The following is a 17892-nucleotide window of genomic DNA, read 5'->3' as shown; positions in this document are numbered from 1 at the left end:
TCATATCAAACATAAAGTACATAAAATTTTAAGGCTTTATGAAATCAAGAAATAGGGCATTACCAAGGGCTGGAGAGATGGCTCAGAGGTTAAGAGCACTGACTGCTCTTCCAGAGATCCTGAGTTCAATTCCCAGCAACCATATGGTGGTTTACAAGCATCTATAATGAGATCTGTTGCCCTCTTCTGGTGTGTTTGAAAACAGCGACTGTGTACTCAAATAAATAAAATAAATAAATCTTTAAAAGAAAGAAAGAAAGAAAGAAAGAAAGAAAGAAAGAAAGAAAGAAAGAAAGAAAGAAAGAAAGGAAGGAAGGAAGGAAGGAAGAAAGAAAGGAAGAAAGGAAGAAAGAAAGAAAGAGGGCATTACCAAAATCCAAATGTTCACAACATACTAATATAAATTTTCATGCAATGTTCACAATGCATGTTTAACTTAGTGTGTAGATCTATTTATCTATAAAGTTACCAAAGTTCCAAGAAGTTAGAAACTTCTTGAAATCCCATACTCCTTTGCTTATATTTGACTCCTCCTACTAAGCCTCTTCTCACAAAATGGAGGGAGGGGCCCAACCCAAGAAGGGATGAAGGTCATTTACCAATGTGTTGGACCTTAGGCCCTCCCTTGGAAGACCAATGCTGAGCAGGTGGCAGGTCTTTAAGCTATAGGCCTTATTCACCCCCCACGTTCAGTGACACTCTCTGATATCATTCAGTTGGGTATACAGGTCCTCTCAGCCAGGCCCATCCCTCCCTAACCCTACATTATGGACAGAGTGAATTATCAGGTAAATAATTCATAAGTTATCAGGGCATCGAGGGTAATAAGAGAGCAGGAGTATCAGGAGGGCTGAGGTTGGCAACCTGAGCCTGATCCCCATTCTTCCAAGACTCCTGTGCCCTGAAGAGAGGGAGTTGGGAGTTAGGCAGAAGCCTCAGGTGCCCTGATGGGGCCATGGTGGGTCTGAGTGCTCATCACAGACCATTAGGCTGCAGGCTGCTGATACTCTTCTGCCTACTGCATCCAGGGGCCTCAGGTGAGTGATGTACAGACCCCCTGTCTCACATCCCATTATTTCTTTCCTTTTATGTTCACATAGTCATTTAAGGGCATCCACTCATGCCATTCATCTGCTAACATGGATAGCATGTACTAGCTCTAATACTTAGTGTGCTGCTCCATTGTTAGCTGATAAATCAATGGAGCTGGGTGAACTGGTAGAAGCTGCTCTCTTTTCCCTGGGCCACAATAGGATTTGAGGAAACTAGAGTCCTAGTCTGGAACCCTTACAGAGAAACCTCCAGACTCTTTGTAGCTCTCTGCTGTCCCCAGGATTGCCATGGTCATCAGCCTAATCAGGCTGACCTTAATTTAAGATGCTTGTTGAAAACAGTCTTGGTGTTAGAGAGATGAGCTGATGGTTAAGCAAGGTTGATGAGGAGGCCAGTTTGTATCCCAGAGCCTATGTAACAAACTAGGCATCCCTGTAAGTGCCTCTCTCTCCTGGAGGGCTCTGAGGGATCCAGTACCCTCTTCTGGTTTCTGCATGTGCATCTGCATACAAACAAGTGCACATGTACTCACACAGACACATGAGTACACTTCCATACATACACATAGATAATGCAATAAATCTTAAAAACAAACAAACAAACAAAAACCCAGACTTCCGATCCTTGACCCCTTCTCAAACTTTGGGATTCCAGCTCCTTAGTCTGAAGTGGAGCCTGTGATTTTGTGTTTTTCACAGATGATTTGATGGATGGATATGGGGGAAGGCACACTGGCAGGAGTGGGACTGGGAGGCTCTGCTCCAGGAAGACTCTCTATGACAGTTAAGCTCTCTTCAGAACATCTAAACAGGGAACCCAACAGGGTCCTTCAGGGACTCTCTTACCCACTAGCCCCAATAGTCCACGGGGCTGCCTGGGCCTACTGAACACACAAAAGGCTCCAGGCAATGGTGTGGAATGCACCTTGAAATCCAGGGCAAAACAGATATCGTGGTTGTCTCTGTGTTCCCAGGCCAACCCTACCCAACCTCGAACACCGCTGGAGAGGAGGTTTTGTCTGTCCAGGGAGTGCGAGGCAGCTCTGTGGAGCTAGAGTGCAGAACCGGGCCTGCCCCGATGGCAGTCCTTTGGAGCTTCACTCCGCTGGGTTCCCTGGTTCTCCAACCTGTGGCAGTCACCAGTGGAGCCTCTTCGAAGGTGGAATCCAGGGCATTAGCTCTGGGGGTCGTGAGTCTGAGGAACAGCAGCCTGGTGATAGAGGAGCTCCGAGAGGGTGCCCGTGGCCACTTCCTGTGCCAGACCTTGCTCGTGTCCGGTGGCCAGGTCCACACAGCCTACTTGTACCTCATGCTCACCGTGCTGGGTGAGGCACCAAGTTTGTTTGTCTCCAGACTTCGGCTAACCTGCCTCCCGTTTTCTATCTCTTTGCATGTGACTTCCGTTCTTGTTGCATGTGGTGAGTCCCAGATTTAAAGGGTGACTCCTCCTGGAAGTGAGGAAATGTGGGATTTGGAGGAAGAGATGTTCCAGATTAAGTGTCCAGACCAGCCCATGGACGTCAGGGCAAGGGCCCCTGAACATTGATTGGTCTATGTAGCAAATGAAAGGCTTCTCTGTCTTCTCCTCAGTGCCTGTGTCTAAGCCTCGGGTGCAACTGAATGACTCATCCCCAGTAGAGGGCGTCTCCGTGGTGGCTACTTGTGCTGTGAGGGAGGGCACAGAGCCACTGACCTTCTCCTGGCACCATCACATACCCCAAGGCCCTGGAGAGGTCCTGGTGGGTCTTTCAGAGCCAAGGCTCCAGCTAGATCCAGTCAACCGGACCCACCTAGGCTGGTACACCTGCAGTGTGAGCAATGTAGTCAACCACCTCAAGAGTGATGGAGCCTTCCTAGATGTCATCTGTGAGTTGGACTTGGGACACGGGATAACCTCTATCCCCTAAGTTTGGTCTCTGGTCCCATGTCAGAACTCTCCACATTCTTTCGCAAGAGTCCCCCAGCCTTTCAGAACTCCAAAAGGCACCCAGTAGAGGATGCTTTTCCCACGGGGGCCCAACATGTCAAGGTTTTTAACCTTTGAAGGTCATGAGTTCTTTCTTCTAGGAAAAGGGGTGTCTACTTGCGTTCATGAGCCTACTTACAACTTGGAGAGTGGCCTGAAAAGTTGGCCTTTATGTTGAGTATTTAGGGCTCTAACTGAGCAGCACACCCCTTGGAGGAGCAGGAAGAAGGGCCATAATGCAGAGAGCTGGTCCACAAATTGAGGCTGAGGGCACCAGTTAGAAATCGGAAGGTGAAGGCTGGAGAAGGACAAGGATGCTCCAGTGTCAGTACGGTGGCTACACGTGTGTCTTTGGTCACTTGACAGTGTGGCCAATTTGAACTCTATGAGTAAAGGCAAAATACGACCCATGATTTTGAAAATGTCCTTTAAGTGAAAAACCACAAAATACCACAACAATAACTTTTAACTTCAGTATCTATTGAAATGTTGTTTTGGATACGTTTGGATAGCTTAAATATTAAAATAAAAATGTGTGTGGCTTGATTGAATTTGCTATTTTTACTAAGATTTGACTATGAGCAATTTAAATCCACACAGTGGTCCCTGCATCTATAGAGCAGTGGTGATCTAGAGGGGTAGGACTGCTTATTTGCTTGCATTTTTTTTTTTCAGTCTAGGCTGGCCTCAGACTCACTATATAGCCCACGCTGGTCTTGAGCTCCTGATCCTCCTGCCTCTACCTCTTGATATTCAAGAGTATGTGAGCTTGCCCAGTGGTTCAGAGGTTTTAAAGAGCAGGGGCAGATGGCACCCTCTCAGTCATGAACTAGGTCACATGGGGGTGGGGGATTACAGACGTTAAACATGGACTAGTGAGATGAACAGGAGATCTGGGGAAGGAGGTGGAGGCAGAAAGGAGGCTGGCAGAGACTTCCATCCCTCTGGGAGTTGGAGAGAATGTCAGGAGTGGAGATCCCAATTTTGGAGAACAGGAGTGGGCAAGTCAGGCACTCAACAAAGTGAATAATAGTGCTGGCTGTAGGGTCTATGCTCAGAATGCTATTCCAGCATCTTTTCTTCCTTTCTGGAGTCTGGAGTGGCCAACCATCCCTCAGTCCCAGACACCTATAGCAAGCTGCCTAGGTGTCATTCGACCTTTTTCTTGTCTGTCTAGTAAGGCCCCTGCTTCAGCCCAACCGTGGGCTCCAAACTCAATTCAAACATGAGACTCTTGCCTCCAGCAGCCTTGACTACTCAGTTCTGTACTGTGCCTAAGACCCAACCTTCCCAGTCTCTGAGCAACTGGAGGCTCCAGCACAGACAGGGCATACAGACAGCCAATGTGTGCCATGTGCTCCTGGAATGGGTGAAGAGAATCAGCAACAATAGCATGAGCGAGTGAAAAGGCAAGGGTGGAGCGAGGTGATGGATCTTCCTTGTCCTCCAGATGGTCCAGACAAGCCTGTGATCACTATGGAACCACTGGGATTCTCTGAAGATGGGTTCTGGGCCAGCGAGAGAGAGGAGGTGACACTTAGCTGCCTGGCTGCATCCAATCCACCTAGTCACTATGTGTGGTTCCGTGATGACTCTCAGATCCACACTGGGCCCACCTACATCATTGCCAGTGCCAGCCGCACCCACACGGGCTTGTACACCTGCCTGGCTCACAACAGGCACCTAGATACCCACACCCAGACCACTGTCCAGCTCATCATCTACTGTGAGTGTCGGGTGGGGAGGGCAGCCGAATCTGGAGCTGAGCCAGGTGCTCAGGCCGTCTCCAGCCCCCTCGGGGAACAGTGTCAAAACTGTTGGCTATGGGGGAGAACTAGGGAAAGGCTAGGAGAGACCGTGGGAAGAGGCTGGGAAATGAGAAGTTCCTAGCCTTCCACAGTCCTTTCCCAAAGTCGTTGTCCCCACGGTCTCAAGACCTGGACTGAGGCACAGAGAGGGGTACTGTAATGCCAGTGAGGCCAGCTGCCCAGGGGCAAAGATGAAAACCAAGGGTGTGGGATCCAGCAGGAGCTCTGAATTGCCTAGCCTTTAACCCCTTGTTCCTGGACCTGAAGGTTTAGCATTTCTTTACCAACACTACTTGCCTATTTCCTTCTCCTTTGTCACCCCAGTTCTCCACACCCTGACCTGAGTCAGGCCTGCTGGGCACTGGCAAGGGAAGCTACTTCAGCTCCTTCTCACCCACCTCTCTACCCAGATCCCCCTGAAGGGCAGCCCTCCTGTGCCGTGCTCCCCACCCTCGGGGGTGTGACCCTGCTATGCACCTGGCCTGGGGGTTTTCCAAATGCTCAACTTCACTGGGAAGGGCCCCAGGGGATTGGCCCAAGTGCCTCGGGCAATGTCACCTGGAGTTATACAACCACCGGACTTCCAAATGGCAGCATCTTCAGCTGTACCGGACAGCACCCTACCTTGGCTATGCCCATCTTCTGCAGGGTCACTCTCTGTAAGTAGACACAGGTAACACCCCGAATGCTGGTATTCTGGGCAGTGTGGGTACAAACCAGGGGGCATCTAGAAGGACCTGGGGTCTGGAAGTAAGCTCTGACTCCAGGAAATGTCAGAAAACAAGGAGATTATGGTAACGTTAGTTCTCAGCTTCCTGTCTATCACATACTTGGCTCTTTTCCGTTTCTGCCCTGGAACCCTGGCCTGTGGCATCCTCAAACTCACATTCTGCTTCTGCCTATTACATGTTAATCTAGAAATGAGCTTCAGAGCTCTCTTGCCAGTGTTCTCTTCTGCCACCGTCTCTTCCTCTGTACACCCATGCCCAAGACAGAGCTCCACTGTGGTTCTGTCTTCAAAGGGCCCAGATTGTCTGTTTTTCTACCTATTATCTAACATTCACCAACTTATAGAGTAGCTGCTTTGTGTCTGTCCCCCACATCTGTGCTGCCCCATGGTCAACCCTGGATAAATGCTATGGACTGAGAGTGAGGGGAGAAGTAACCTAGGGGAGAGGTGGGTCTGCCAAGCTCTTCCCCTTCCACAAGCCACATCGATCTTATTGCTTTCCAGGGGAACCTCCTGGGAGTCCTACCTGTTGGACCACAGCCACAGTGGGTGACCAGTACATCATGCTGAGCTGTGAGTGGCCTGGAGGTGAACCTCCTGCGATGCTGAGCTGGTTGGACAGACAGCAGTCCCTGGGTGACCTGAGCTCTTCGCAGGCTGTGCACCTCCTGCAGGCTCAGAGTGATCTGGCAGGCAGAGAGTTCACCTGCCAGGGTTCCCACCCACTCAAGGCTCCTGGCTCCCACTGCCGGCTAAGGCTGGGTAAGCAGGACCTAGTCATGGTTCTGGGGTTTGGGCAGGGGAAGTCCTTCAGAATCAGGATTAGGGGCTCTGGAGGTGGGCAGTGCTAGGCTGCAAAGGTGAGTCAAGAGAGAGATGGATTCACTTTCCAGGCTTGGTGGCAAACTCCTTCACACACAGCCATCTTACCAGCCTTCCCACCCTCACCCCTTAATCCGTAAAATGAGAGAGGTTGGTTGGGGTCAGTGATGTCCAATAAAAAATATAATACAAGTTACATGTAATTTTTGTTGCCACATTTTTTTAAAAGTAAGAAGAGGTAAAACTTAATTTAAAATAGTTAGAATTCTTTCCAATGTAACAATGTTATTTATGGGTTATTTAACATTCATTTCACCGTCTTGAAAATGCAGCATATTTATAAGTTGCCATACATCTCAATGTGTCCTGGCCTCATTTCAAGTGTTCAGTGGTCACATGTGGCTGGTGGCTATGGTTCCTACAGGACATCACTGGGCAGTACTGAATGGTGTGACATCACTGGGCAGTACTGAATGGTGTGACATCACTGGGCAGTACTGAATGGTGTGACATCACTGGNTGAATGGTGTGACATCACTGGGCAGTACTGAATGGTGTGACATCACTGGGCAGTACTGAATGGTGTGACATCACTGGGCAGTACTGAATGGTGTGGGGACACTGGCTGCTCTTCTCACTTTCTCGTTTGTAGAAGGGAGGTGGCTGACCACATTCTTGGCTTTCAGTGTTTCAAGTTATCAAAGCTCTCTCTACCTATGTCCCTTGCTTTATCTACAGTTTGGTCCCTCCTTCTGTCTTCACCTGCCCCCTCCCAATCTATGAACAACTGAAAAGAAAGAATCTGATACAGAAAGATTTAAGATGCCAGGAGAGCAAACAGGAGTTATCACACACAACAGGTCTCACAAAAGGATCTCCCACTTGCTTTCCAAAGTCTTGGAGGCTAGCATACTTTGGGGGCATTAAGGAGATCCTCAGTGCAAAATATTACCTTTCTCATTGATCAGTCTCAGAAATCCCATTGTAAGAAATTCACTGGCACCTGACTATCGTGAGCCTGCAGAAGCTGAGTACCTTCTATGGTCCTGTTCTGTACCAGCAAGGAGATGTCAGGCCAGTGCAGGAAGGACCTGCTAGGTGCTGGTAGGGAAATGAGTGAGCATGAACCTTGCCTGAAGTAGGAGAGGCTGGGATGGGGAGGTGGGAGAGCATTCAGGAACACTGCAAAGACCAGCAGACCCTAGAGAAGACCACATCCGAAGTCTGAACAAGAGAGCTGAGTTGACTAAGAAGAGCTGCCTCCTCTCTTCACTTGGGCCACCACCTTCCCAACAGCTGGGGACACCACTTTCTCAACAGCTGGACCAGCTGCTTACCACCCTTAACTTCTCTGTTTTTGCAGAAGTCCCACAGCTGACAGTGGCTGAACCTAGAGTGTCAGTACTGGAGGGCGAAGAGGTCTGGCTGGGCTGTGCTCTCCAGCGGGGTACACCACCTGCTCAGCTCCTCTGGCTGGGACCCCAGCAACAGCAGTTGGAAGGAAGTACTCCTGGATTCATACTACACCCTGAGGGTACCCACTTGCGCCTTCAAGTCCGAGATGCCGACCCAGCACACCACAGGGGCACTTACCAATGTGTGGCCCGCAATGCCTTGGGCAACAGCAGCCAGAGTGTGTTGCTGGAGGTCCTGAGTGAGTGTAAAGGATTTGTGTGCCCCTGTGGTAAGAGATACAGGTGATCAGTGGCTGCAGGGGGCTTTATAACTCTTTCCAAAATTTGGGCATCTTCTAGAGCATGATCCAGATGGGTCAGGAGAGTATGAATCTGATGGAATCTTAAATATAGGCACATAGAATTCCACACTCCTTTATTTCATCAATGAGAAAGTGAGGTTTAAAGATGCTCAGGGATACACACACCATCCTGTCTCTCATCTCTGAAAACTGTCTATCCACAGGGGAAAGCCATGTAGCTGTTGCTAGGCAGACTGTCCATTTGTATCTCCGTCTTCACTCCCTTCTAGGGTATCCAAGTCCTCCCAACGTCACCATCAGCCGACTGACCTACAGGCGACAACGGAGAGAGGTGCAGCTGCAGTGGGCCATCTACGGCCCTGGCAACCTGACAGGCTTTCTGGTGCAGCAGAGGGCCAGTGTCCCCAGCTCAGAAGCTGGTGCTTGGGAGGTAGCCGCTAGTGACATTGAGCCAGAGAGCAGGGACCGGCGTCTGGGAGGGTTGGACCCAGGAGTCCTTTATGCCTTCCGTATCCTGGCTATGAATCACCACACTGCAGGATATCCTTCGGAGGTGAAGACACCAGGTGCTGGGCTGGCAGCAGGGAGGAACTCACCTCCTCCCATCCCCAGGAAACTGAACCTGCCCCATGCTCCCCTTCACAGGATATCATGCTCCAGCCCTTTGCCTCCATCCTGATGGGTCCCCTAGCCTATCTGTGTATGCATCCTCTTTGTCCTTTCATATTCCTCTTTCCTGACTCTCCTAGGGCAGCTCAGGAGGCCCCAGGCATAGGAGCAGACCCCTAATCCAGTTTCAATCAGAAGAAACTAGAGAAAGGACTGGATGCTGAGGGTTTATGAAGAACCCATTCTGTGCCTCAGTCTTATATCTCAGGGAATAGGAGGGCTCAGCTTCCTGTTGCTCCCTCTATTCCTTATTTTATGGTCTAATTCCTTCAGCCCCAAGATGCCAAAATAAGTAGTATCCTTATATATCTTCTGCCAGAAATGGGGATTTGGCTGGGGATGTAACCATCAGCACAAGGCAACCAGAACACCTCTTTCCATGGGAAAGAGCTGAACTGCACATTCCCAGGGTCCTCTATGACAGGCAGCAGAACCTTTAGGAGGCACAGAGCACCATCTCTGTACACTGTGAGTCTCTCTTGTCCAAGTTCATTGATGGGATAGTTAATACCATCCATGCTCTCACCTCCTAGTGGACCCTGCCTTTAGTGCCTACCCAGCTGTACTAGGAGCTGCAGGCACAGGAGTTGTGGTGGCATTGGCGACCTCTTTGTTGGTGTTCCAGTATGCTGCCCGGCACCCACACACTTTCCCCTGTGAGTAGGCATCTGAAAGGATGGGCTCTTTGACCCCATAGGGTGGCCAGGTGTAGGCACACCTGAAGGAGAATCTAGACTCTTCCTATGCTGTGATGTCATCCTTTGAGGATCAAGACCAGCCAACCTTAGGCACTGGGGCCATTCCCCTTAGGCTCCGGGGCCATTCCCCTTAGGCTCTGGGGCGAGACCCTGTACGGAACCCACTAGGAAGGGGAGGGCCATTTTCCTGGGGTCCACACTGCATTGGTCAAGTAATGTTCTTTCATTTCTTCCCCCAGGCCTGAGTCGGCTGCTTGTTCCTATGTGAGTGTGCCACTCTTCTTTATGGGGTCCAGACTTTTCTTAATTAGAAAGGAAAGCTAGGAAGGTGTAGATGCCCGTAACATTTCTCTCTCTCTCTTACCCACCTCAGGGAGCACGAACAGCAACAGAGGGCCTCCAGGGAAAGCATCGAGGCCCCAGCAGGTAGGCACCATCTGTGCCAATGACTACACAAGAGTCCTCTGCTGGTTTCCTTGCTCTTCCCTGTCCACTTGTGCTCTTTCTAGGTACTGAAACAGCATCTACCACCTCAAGTTCAGACCCTATACAAGAATCCATTGATGCTCCAGTAAATGTCACCATCACAGTGACTGCAACACCATAAGGACAATAATGGTGCAATGGGCTGAGGGAAGGCAGGTAGAAGGAGGCAGCCCGGCGTGGTGGCGCACGCCTTTAATCCCAGCATTCGGGAGGGAGAGGCAAGCAGATTTCTGAGTTCAAGGGCTACACAGAGAAACCCTGTCCCGAAAAAACAAAAACAAAAACAAAAAAAACCCCAAAACAAACAAACAAACAAACAAACAAACAAACAAAGGAAGCAACTCTCTCTTCCCCATCCAACACTCAAAGATCAATTACTTCCAACTTACTATCCAGGCTCGAGAAGTGGTCCATGGCCCAGTTACAGTGTTCCACATGATAAAAGGAGCCCTGGCCCAGTTTGTGGCAGATAGAGGAAAATCCACAACTGGAGACAACATGGAAGGCATCTGAGCATCTGAGAGCAATTGAAAATGGTACAGGGAATATTCTCTGATACCAGGGAACTAAGAGCTGAGAGAGAGAGAGAGAGAGAGAGAGAAAACAACAAAAGTACTGGGTTGAGTAATCCCTAACTCATTTGTAGCTAATGTCTAGCAGAGCTATTTCAATAACAACTTCTGAGATAGTTGCTTGGGTCAAGCTTTATTGGCAAGAAGAACCAGGTGCCTAGGTATGTGTTCCCTTTGTTCAAATCAGCTTAGGGGCGTCACTGACCATGCAGCGGCCAGACTCCTGCAATCTGTGCCAGCAGAGGTATTCAGCAACACTCCAGTCCCCAGGCCTGGGGGAGCTGGCTGACAGAGAACAGAGGCAAAATCACACTCTGACAGCTGCCAGTGTGAGTCTGAAATCTGGGCGAGGCACAAGTGAGCGCTTGTTTGGCTGAGAGGGGGGGAAAAGTCAGGGCTGCTCTGCGGAGGGAGGACAGAGCCAAGCTGGGGCTGATCTGCCAGCAGTACAGAAAGTGGCGCCTGACAGGAGACAGAAAACTGGGAGAAACCTAAGACGCTTCTTTGGTTCTCACAGTATTAGAAAAGGGTTTCAGCTTTCCTCGTAGTTCTCAGGATGGGGCCTGAGAGTTAAAAGTGGCTTATTTGACTATTGAGAAATGAAATACAAAATGGCCACACCTGGCCAAAAGGATTCTGTTGATTTTCCAGTCAGGGAAGATAACTGACTTCCGCTATTCAGGGAAATAAAGCAAGTTTCTGTGGAGGTGCTATAGCCCATCCTGGGGCTCACACTCCACGGATCCTGAGGTTGTGGTAACAGACACTATGGGAAGAAAAATCTCTCCCCTCACTTCTCTCCAATCCTCTATCTCATGCTAAGCTCCTGTTAGGGTCCCTCAGACTCCCTATTAGACACCTGCTGTAGTCTTGCTCCCTCCCAGAATTGGGAGTCACGATAAGGGATAGGTGGCTGGGCCCTTGGGTGTTCACAGGGCCATTGCAGAACAACAAGTCAGAGGTTCTGGAATGTTTCCAAATAGGACAATTATATACTCTCAGTCACAAGCCACTCTGTGTCCCCAGGACTGTGTGTGTGTATCCCTCTTCACAGGCAACTGCATGTGAAAGCAGCATTCTCTTTTAATATAAAATCATGTCAACCAAATAAAACCTGTCAAAACTACATCACTTAGAGTATGTACAACTTCACACATAACAGCACAACTTTAAGGAAAATAAAACATATTTTTTTCAATATAGCACAAGGCATGCATCGCAGGGCCAATGCTGTAAGAGCGAGCAATACAGGTAAAGAAAGGACAGTTCCGAACAGTCTCTAGGTAGTGCTGAATCTGACGCAGAGACGTGACGTGATCAGCCTGGAGTAACAACTGTACAAAGAGAATCCAGCAAGAACCGTTTAACAATGAGATCACCTCAACAGTTTAGAATGACACAATTAACCTGTACCCTGTACAGCACCTGTCACCAGAGCCAGTCACAGAATTGGTGAACACAACCAGGAAACGGAGCCATGATTTACTAGGACTAGGGAAGTTTAATGCTGAACAAAGGCTCTCCCGAACCACGAAGAGCCCCTACCAGCTTCATGGTCAGTGAGCCAGTTGATGGTTAAATCTTCATGGGGTTAGGAGAGGGTGGGATTGGGTGAAGGTAAGGGTAGGGTATCAAGGAGAGATTCCCGAACATGAAGTACTTGGTAAAGAGCTCTGCCAGTCTGAGATGCGGGTGGACAGAGGGAAGCCCCATCAGCTGCAGTCGGAGTGTCACAGAGGAAGTTCGCAGCAGGGGTGGATAACAGCACACGTTCTGGACTGGTTCCATGGAGAGTGAACCATAACACCTCCAGAAAGCAGGTAAAGGGGGCATGGTGATGGGTCAGGTAGAGTGGGCTCCAGTGCAGGCTCTAGCTCACTTGTCGGCCGGGACTTCCATGCCTACTCTGTCTATTTGTCGTGGAGGTCGGATGAGAAAACAGTAACAAACAGGGGATTAATAAACAATTGTTTCTCCACAAATGTGCACCATTCCATTTTGGAATGACTGGTGACCCTGACCCCACATTTTCCTATGTCCTCTTGATTCCTGGGGAAGTGACACTTCCTAGGACCATTTCTGGTGACTGTGCAGGGCACAAGAGTTCACAGAAACTCACAATAAGGAGAACTCAAACTCCTAAATATAAAGGCAATTATATAGATTTATATTTATATTTATATATCTCAATATATAAAGCCATTTTTATAAATAAAATACAATAAAAGGGTTAACACTTAAAACAGCGTTACTAATCATAAATAAAGCAGTCCACAATGAGATTGCCCTAAGGGTAAAGGAATTTCATCTTCCTCATGGGCAAGCCCCATGTCAAATTCAATCTTTAAAAGCAGTTCTGACCTAAGGCTCGAGCCAGCATACCTGTTTCATGAGTTACAGTGAACAACTGACTGCCCACAGACATTTGCTTCCCGCTTTCCTAAACCCCGACTCTGAGACAACTTTGTTCCAACTCAACTGGCAAAGCACACAGTAGGTCTCTACACCGTACTTTGCAAGTCAAGATGTATGGCTACAAACTACCTCCAAAACTAACTGCATATCTCTTATACTATGGCCATGAACCCCAGGATCATAGAACTCGCTTCTACAGCACCCCGCTACCCAGCTATGGAATTCTATTTACTGCATTCTACAGAAGGAACGCTTGTGTAGTGGCCCCTGCTGAAACAGTACATTTCCACAAACAGTTCTATTTATAAAAGATACAGACATATGTAAGGGAATACTGACAAATGTATATAAAGTTGATTAGTACAGTATCTTATTCTCTTTCACTGCAATTTGTGGGAAATGAAAACAAAATGTATCCTGGTATTGTCTGATTCCACATAAAGAGAATAATTTTGTTCCCCCCACCCCCCCTCAAGGGATACACCATTCAAAAGCAGATCTGTGATCCATCAGGGCCTGGTTCAAGTTACTGAAATGCATTTGTAGCACCTGGGGTTTCTATTTCACACATTTGTATGAAAAGCCTTCCAAAGGCAGCCGCAATGTCTTTGTCACTCAGAGAACAGTAACTGCTTGCATGGATCCTGCTGACTGAAGCCTCAGTTACTGTTCATAATGATGGCGACCAGAAAAACTATCCAAAAATGCCCTCAAACCCTTTCTTCAAACTAAACCTTTCCTGACACTCTGCTGCGGTTTGGATACTGTGTTCCAAAGGCCTATCTGTCTCTGTGTTCAAGGTCTGAGTCCCATGACAGCATGTTCCCGAGATGGTAGAATCTCGAGCAGGGAGGAGTGTGAGATCTTCTGATCACTGAGGCATGCTCTTGGGGGACAGGGGGACTTGTACACCCTGTTCTTCTTCTCTTTCTTCCCTCTCTTCTGGTTTGTGGTATAAGCTATTTTGCTCTGCCATGCATGCATATCCACCATGATGTGCTCCCTCAACACAGGCCCAAAGCTACAGGTCTATCCTAGAACTAAACTTGGGAACCAAGATAACCCTGCATCCTTATAAGACAATCACCTCAGGAATTTTGCTATAGTAGCAGAAGGTTGACTCACACATGCTCACTCAGATCCTCCAGGACACTGACCATGTTAGAAGTGACACAAATGTCAGTTACCAAGTAGTTTAGCATCACAAGTACTATACGACAGACGGAAGAGCTTCACTCAGAGGTCCCTTCAGCCCTCCTCTTTCTTGAGGCGTGTAACAGCTTTCTCTTCAAATTATCACTTTAAAAGCCTCATTTTTGTATTATATACCCTTGCAAGCAGTGCAAAGAACTCATGACAACCATTTTGTAAATTAAGAAAGCAGTGAGTGGACCATGAAGGAATTAATTTTCTTTCTGAGTCTGGTTCCCTGTCTACATAATACAAGAATCCAGACAGACTTTACATGCTTCCGTGTTCATAACAACACTGGCTGGTTGAGACCTAGAAGACTGATCACTATTTGTAGCCAGGCACAGAGAGAAAATAAATCAGTATTAGTGTTTTTCTGGAAGGCAGTCAAAAAAAATCTGTCAGCTGGTTGGCTGTTATAAACATATGATCACAACTATGGTTGATTTCTAAATGTTCCCAGAAAGTCTGATGACATGGGAAAAGTGAGTGACAGTTTTCCATCTAGGAATGACTGGTGACAAATGTGAAGTGGCTTGGGCAACCCTCCTCCCCACAACTGAACAGGCCTGAGGATGGGACCCAGCACAAGTTCCTACTGCCACGGAAGGCCCTGGAAGACAGAGAGTGATCCCCTGCTTGCCAGATGACTGAAAAGCTCTGTTAAAACAAAACAAACAAAACAAAAACAGGGGGGGGGGGTTCCTATCCAGGGGGAGGACGAAATGGAGAAGGGAAAAGGTAAGGCATAAATAATATGAAAGGGCACACATTTTAAGATACATTCATGACATGACTATTACAAAAAATAAATAATGGTTTTCTCTGATTTGAATGAATGTCCTTCACACAGTTTGTCACCAGGCCTGTGTGGTACAGTTACTGGCTTGCAGTGGGAACATGAAGAGGTCTGCCCACGCTCCTCTCAGGTCTCTTGGGCTTGCTGAAGGACCACCGACAGCCTGTCTAGAGGGGGTCCAGAGAGAGAACTCGCTGTCTTCTCACCACAGTCCTCCAAGACAGGTGACAAAATAAGAGGATTCCAACTGAAAACTTTGTCCTCTGCTTCAGAATGACCACTGCTGTCTCCTGCAAAACAGGGAGATTTGGGTACTTTGCAGTTTCTGAAAACAGTATGTTGAATAATAAAGAAACACACAAAAGTAAGTCCTGCTTAAATTTGGTTTGAATCTGAGGAAGAAAGTACACTTAAAAAAATGAGCTCTCATGAGTTACTATGTAAGTCATTTGGAATCAAAATGATCCCCTTAAGAGACCCTAAGAAAGCATCTTGAAGAAAGTTTATAGTTCCTACAGGAAGCTCAAAGAAACGCAGGGCCCATGCTCACAAAATGCATCATCCCAGCAAGTCCTCTGTTCTGGTACTAGTGAGTCCACACCTGTTTGGATAATTTCCTACAATGCAATGGGATTAGCAACCTGAGCCATCTACTGCTATTGCACCCTGAGTGTGCTGGATCTCATTCAATCTCAGAAGCTAAGCAGAGTCATCTCTGGTTAGTATTTAGACGGGACACATGCTGGGCTGAGGGGTATAATAAAAGCGAAGTTCCAAGAATCTCTTCTCCATCTTTATCTTTTCTTCAAGTGCCCAACACTCCCACCCAGTCTTTTAAGTGTTCTTTCTGTGAGCCCACCACAGGTACAGCTTTCCTGATACAGCTTTCAGCCCACTGGACACTAGAACCGGAAGGAGCACCATGTACCTCTGCTGAACTCTGCTGTGTCTTCTGTGGAATCAGAATTGATGTCACTTATGTTGTCCTGGCAGCAAGTATGCTGGGTAGGTATTGGTGCCACACTGTCCTTGACACAATCCTCAGGTAACTGGCCATGGTCAGGAACTGTGGAAGCTGAGCACACAGGCACCTTCATGGCATTGAGGGGCTTCATTTCCAGACCACCCTGAGGATACGAGGCTACCACTGGGACCACAGGAAGGGGACTGTTGGTTTTGGTGAAACACCTGTAGAGTTTAATCCAAGAAACAGAACTGAGTGTTTAGGGGCATCAATGATTAAAATAAGTTTATTTTAAACATGATGAATATTTTATACTCACTAACTCTTAAGAATTATGCTTGAAAAACAACTAATTTCACTCATTAGGACTGGACGTTCTAAGACTCTGGAAACGGCAGTTGTAGTGGACGATGACAGGAAAATGTACCAAAGACAAACCACGTAAGGACAGAACCTTCCATGATGACCCAACCCACCCACTTCCTGCAGCCCACTGGCAGAAAACAACTCCCATTTCATTAATTAGCTCCTAAACACAGCACACAGAAGTGAAACACACCAGCAAGGATTGAGGGAGAGAAAGGAAGGAAAGCTCAGACACATGGCCACATGAGAGATATGGCCTTATGACAGCCAATATAAAAACCCATGAAGTCAGGTGGCACACCGGTTTCTTTTCTCAGTGCTATGACAAAGGCCCTGACAACAGCCACTTAACGAAGGAGAGAGGTCCACTCTAGGTCCAGGTTCAAGAGTATGATGCACCATGAGTGGATGGTTTGGCAACAGGACCGGAGGGAGCTGGGGACATGGCACTTGCAGTCAAGAAGCTTCTCCCTCAAAGCCATGTTCACAGCTGTGCCTCCTACATGACTCTAGTCCCTGTCACCTGGCAGTCAGTATTAGCCCTCAGAGGAGCTTTCCCCCTCAGCCCTGCAGGGGACCGCACAGACTAGCCATTTAGTGGCAAGCACTTTTAAGGTTTTCTTTTTCCATTGTCAAATTAATTTACTGGGAATTTGCCAGTACTGATCACTTCATTTCAAGTCCATTCTACTTTTATTTCCTGCCTCCAGCTTCAGCCTCGGTAATGTCTGTAACTCCACCTCCCAGGTCTTTGGGTTGTCTACTGTCTCTTCCAATGGCTGTCACCATCACCCTGCCCGCTTTCCATTCACATACTGTGCTTTCTCAGCCCTGAAGCTTCTATTTGGATTCCTTTCTTGGCTGAAACATCCACAAGTTCATTTCCTAAGTATTGATTTTCCTGTAAGTCCTTGAACATATTTATAATATCTGGTTAGTGCCACTGTTTGCCAATGGTGATGCTTGGGCCATCTCTGGATCTGCTTTTACTGTCCGGGTGTATCTCTCCAGGACGCACCTTATTCTATTTCCTTGGATGTACAGTAATTCTTTTTCAAACTTGATTTCGCTTTGAATTTTCTGTTTGTTTTACTGTTGGTGAACTCAGTTTTCTGACATGTTCTTTCTTGGTCCCTTACCTCAAGACTGGAGAAGAACTTCAGGTGAAACTCAGACTGCCTTTGAAAGAGTGGCTTCTAGTTTAGTTTCTGCCTGGAACATTGTTAAATTGTCTACATTTTATCATGGACATCTGTTGAACATCAAGTTGGTCCTGTGTTACTGGTAGTTTTTTTTTTTTAACTTTCTAAGATTGGGACTAAAAAAATTTGAAATTGAGGCTCTGTTATGTTTTAATGTAAGGCAGGCCGGACAGGCACCGAGGCGAGCAGTTACATGGTTGAAATAGGCCATTTGAGGGAATGAAGACCAGAATTCTTTATTTCCATCTTTAACACATGGGAGGGCAGGTTTCTGGGACAAAAACAAAATTAGGAAAGGAGTTCGGTTCTGGTGGCTGAAGTCGTTGGCAAGACCAGTTCTGAGCAAGAAGATACAGATGAGTCTGAAAGAGAACCAGACACCTGTCAGTAAATCGAGTCTTTAACTTAAATAAATCCAACTTTTTTTTTTTTTTT

At 47.6% G+C, this 17892-nt stretch overlaps 2 protein-coding genes across 3 annotated transcripts in view; one reads left to right on the top strand and one right to left on the bottom strand.

Moving 5' to 3' along the window:
- The first annotated feature begins 955 nt into the window (after positions 1-955).
- Positions 956-10069, top strand: Vsig10l2 (V-set and immunoglobulin domain containing 10 like 2). The gene is made up of 12 exons (XM_029481373.1): positions 956-1037; positions 2027-2377; positions 2643-2918; positions 4469-4744; positions 5237-5485; positions 6061-6318; positions 7742-8032; positions 8365-8661; positions 9298-9420; positions 9702-9726; positions 9836-9888; positions 9972-10069. The coding sequence occupies exons 1-12, from the start codon at positions 956-958 to the stop codon at positions 10067-10069; spliced, it is 2379 nt and encodes a 792-aa protein (XP_029337233.1).
- Positions 10070-11477: 1408 nt separating this feature from the next.
- Positions 11478-17892, bottom strand: part of Cdon (cell adhesion associated, oncogene regulated) — an 88400-nt gene continuing 81985 nt past the window's right edge. For both annotated transcript variants that reach the window (XM_029481843.1, XM_029481844.1), the window contains exons 19-20: positions 15854-16113; positions 11478-15215 (exon numbers count right to left, since the gene is read on the bottom strand). In XM_029481843.1, the coding sequence (XP_029337703.1) occupies positions 15052-15215; positions 15854-16113 (424 nt within the window). In that variant the 3' untranslated portion in view covers positions 11478-15051. The remainder of the gene's footprint in view (positions 15216-15853; positions 16114-17892) is intronic.

This window comes from Mus caroli, chromosome 9 (assembly GCF_900094665.2).
Source record: "Mus caroli chromosome 9, CAROLI_EIJ_v1.1, whole genome shotgun sequence".
Classification (NCBI taxonomy): Eukaryota; Metazoa; Chordata; class Mammalia; order Rodentia; family Muridae; genus Mus; species Mus caroli.
This window is presented reverse-complemented; position numbering and strand designations above follow the sequence as displayed.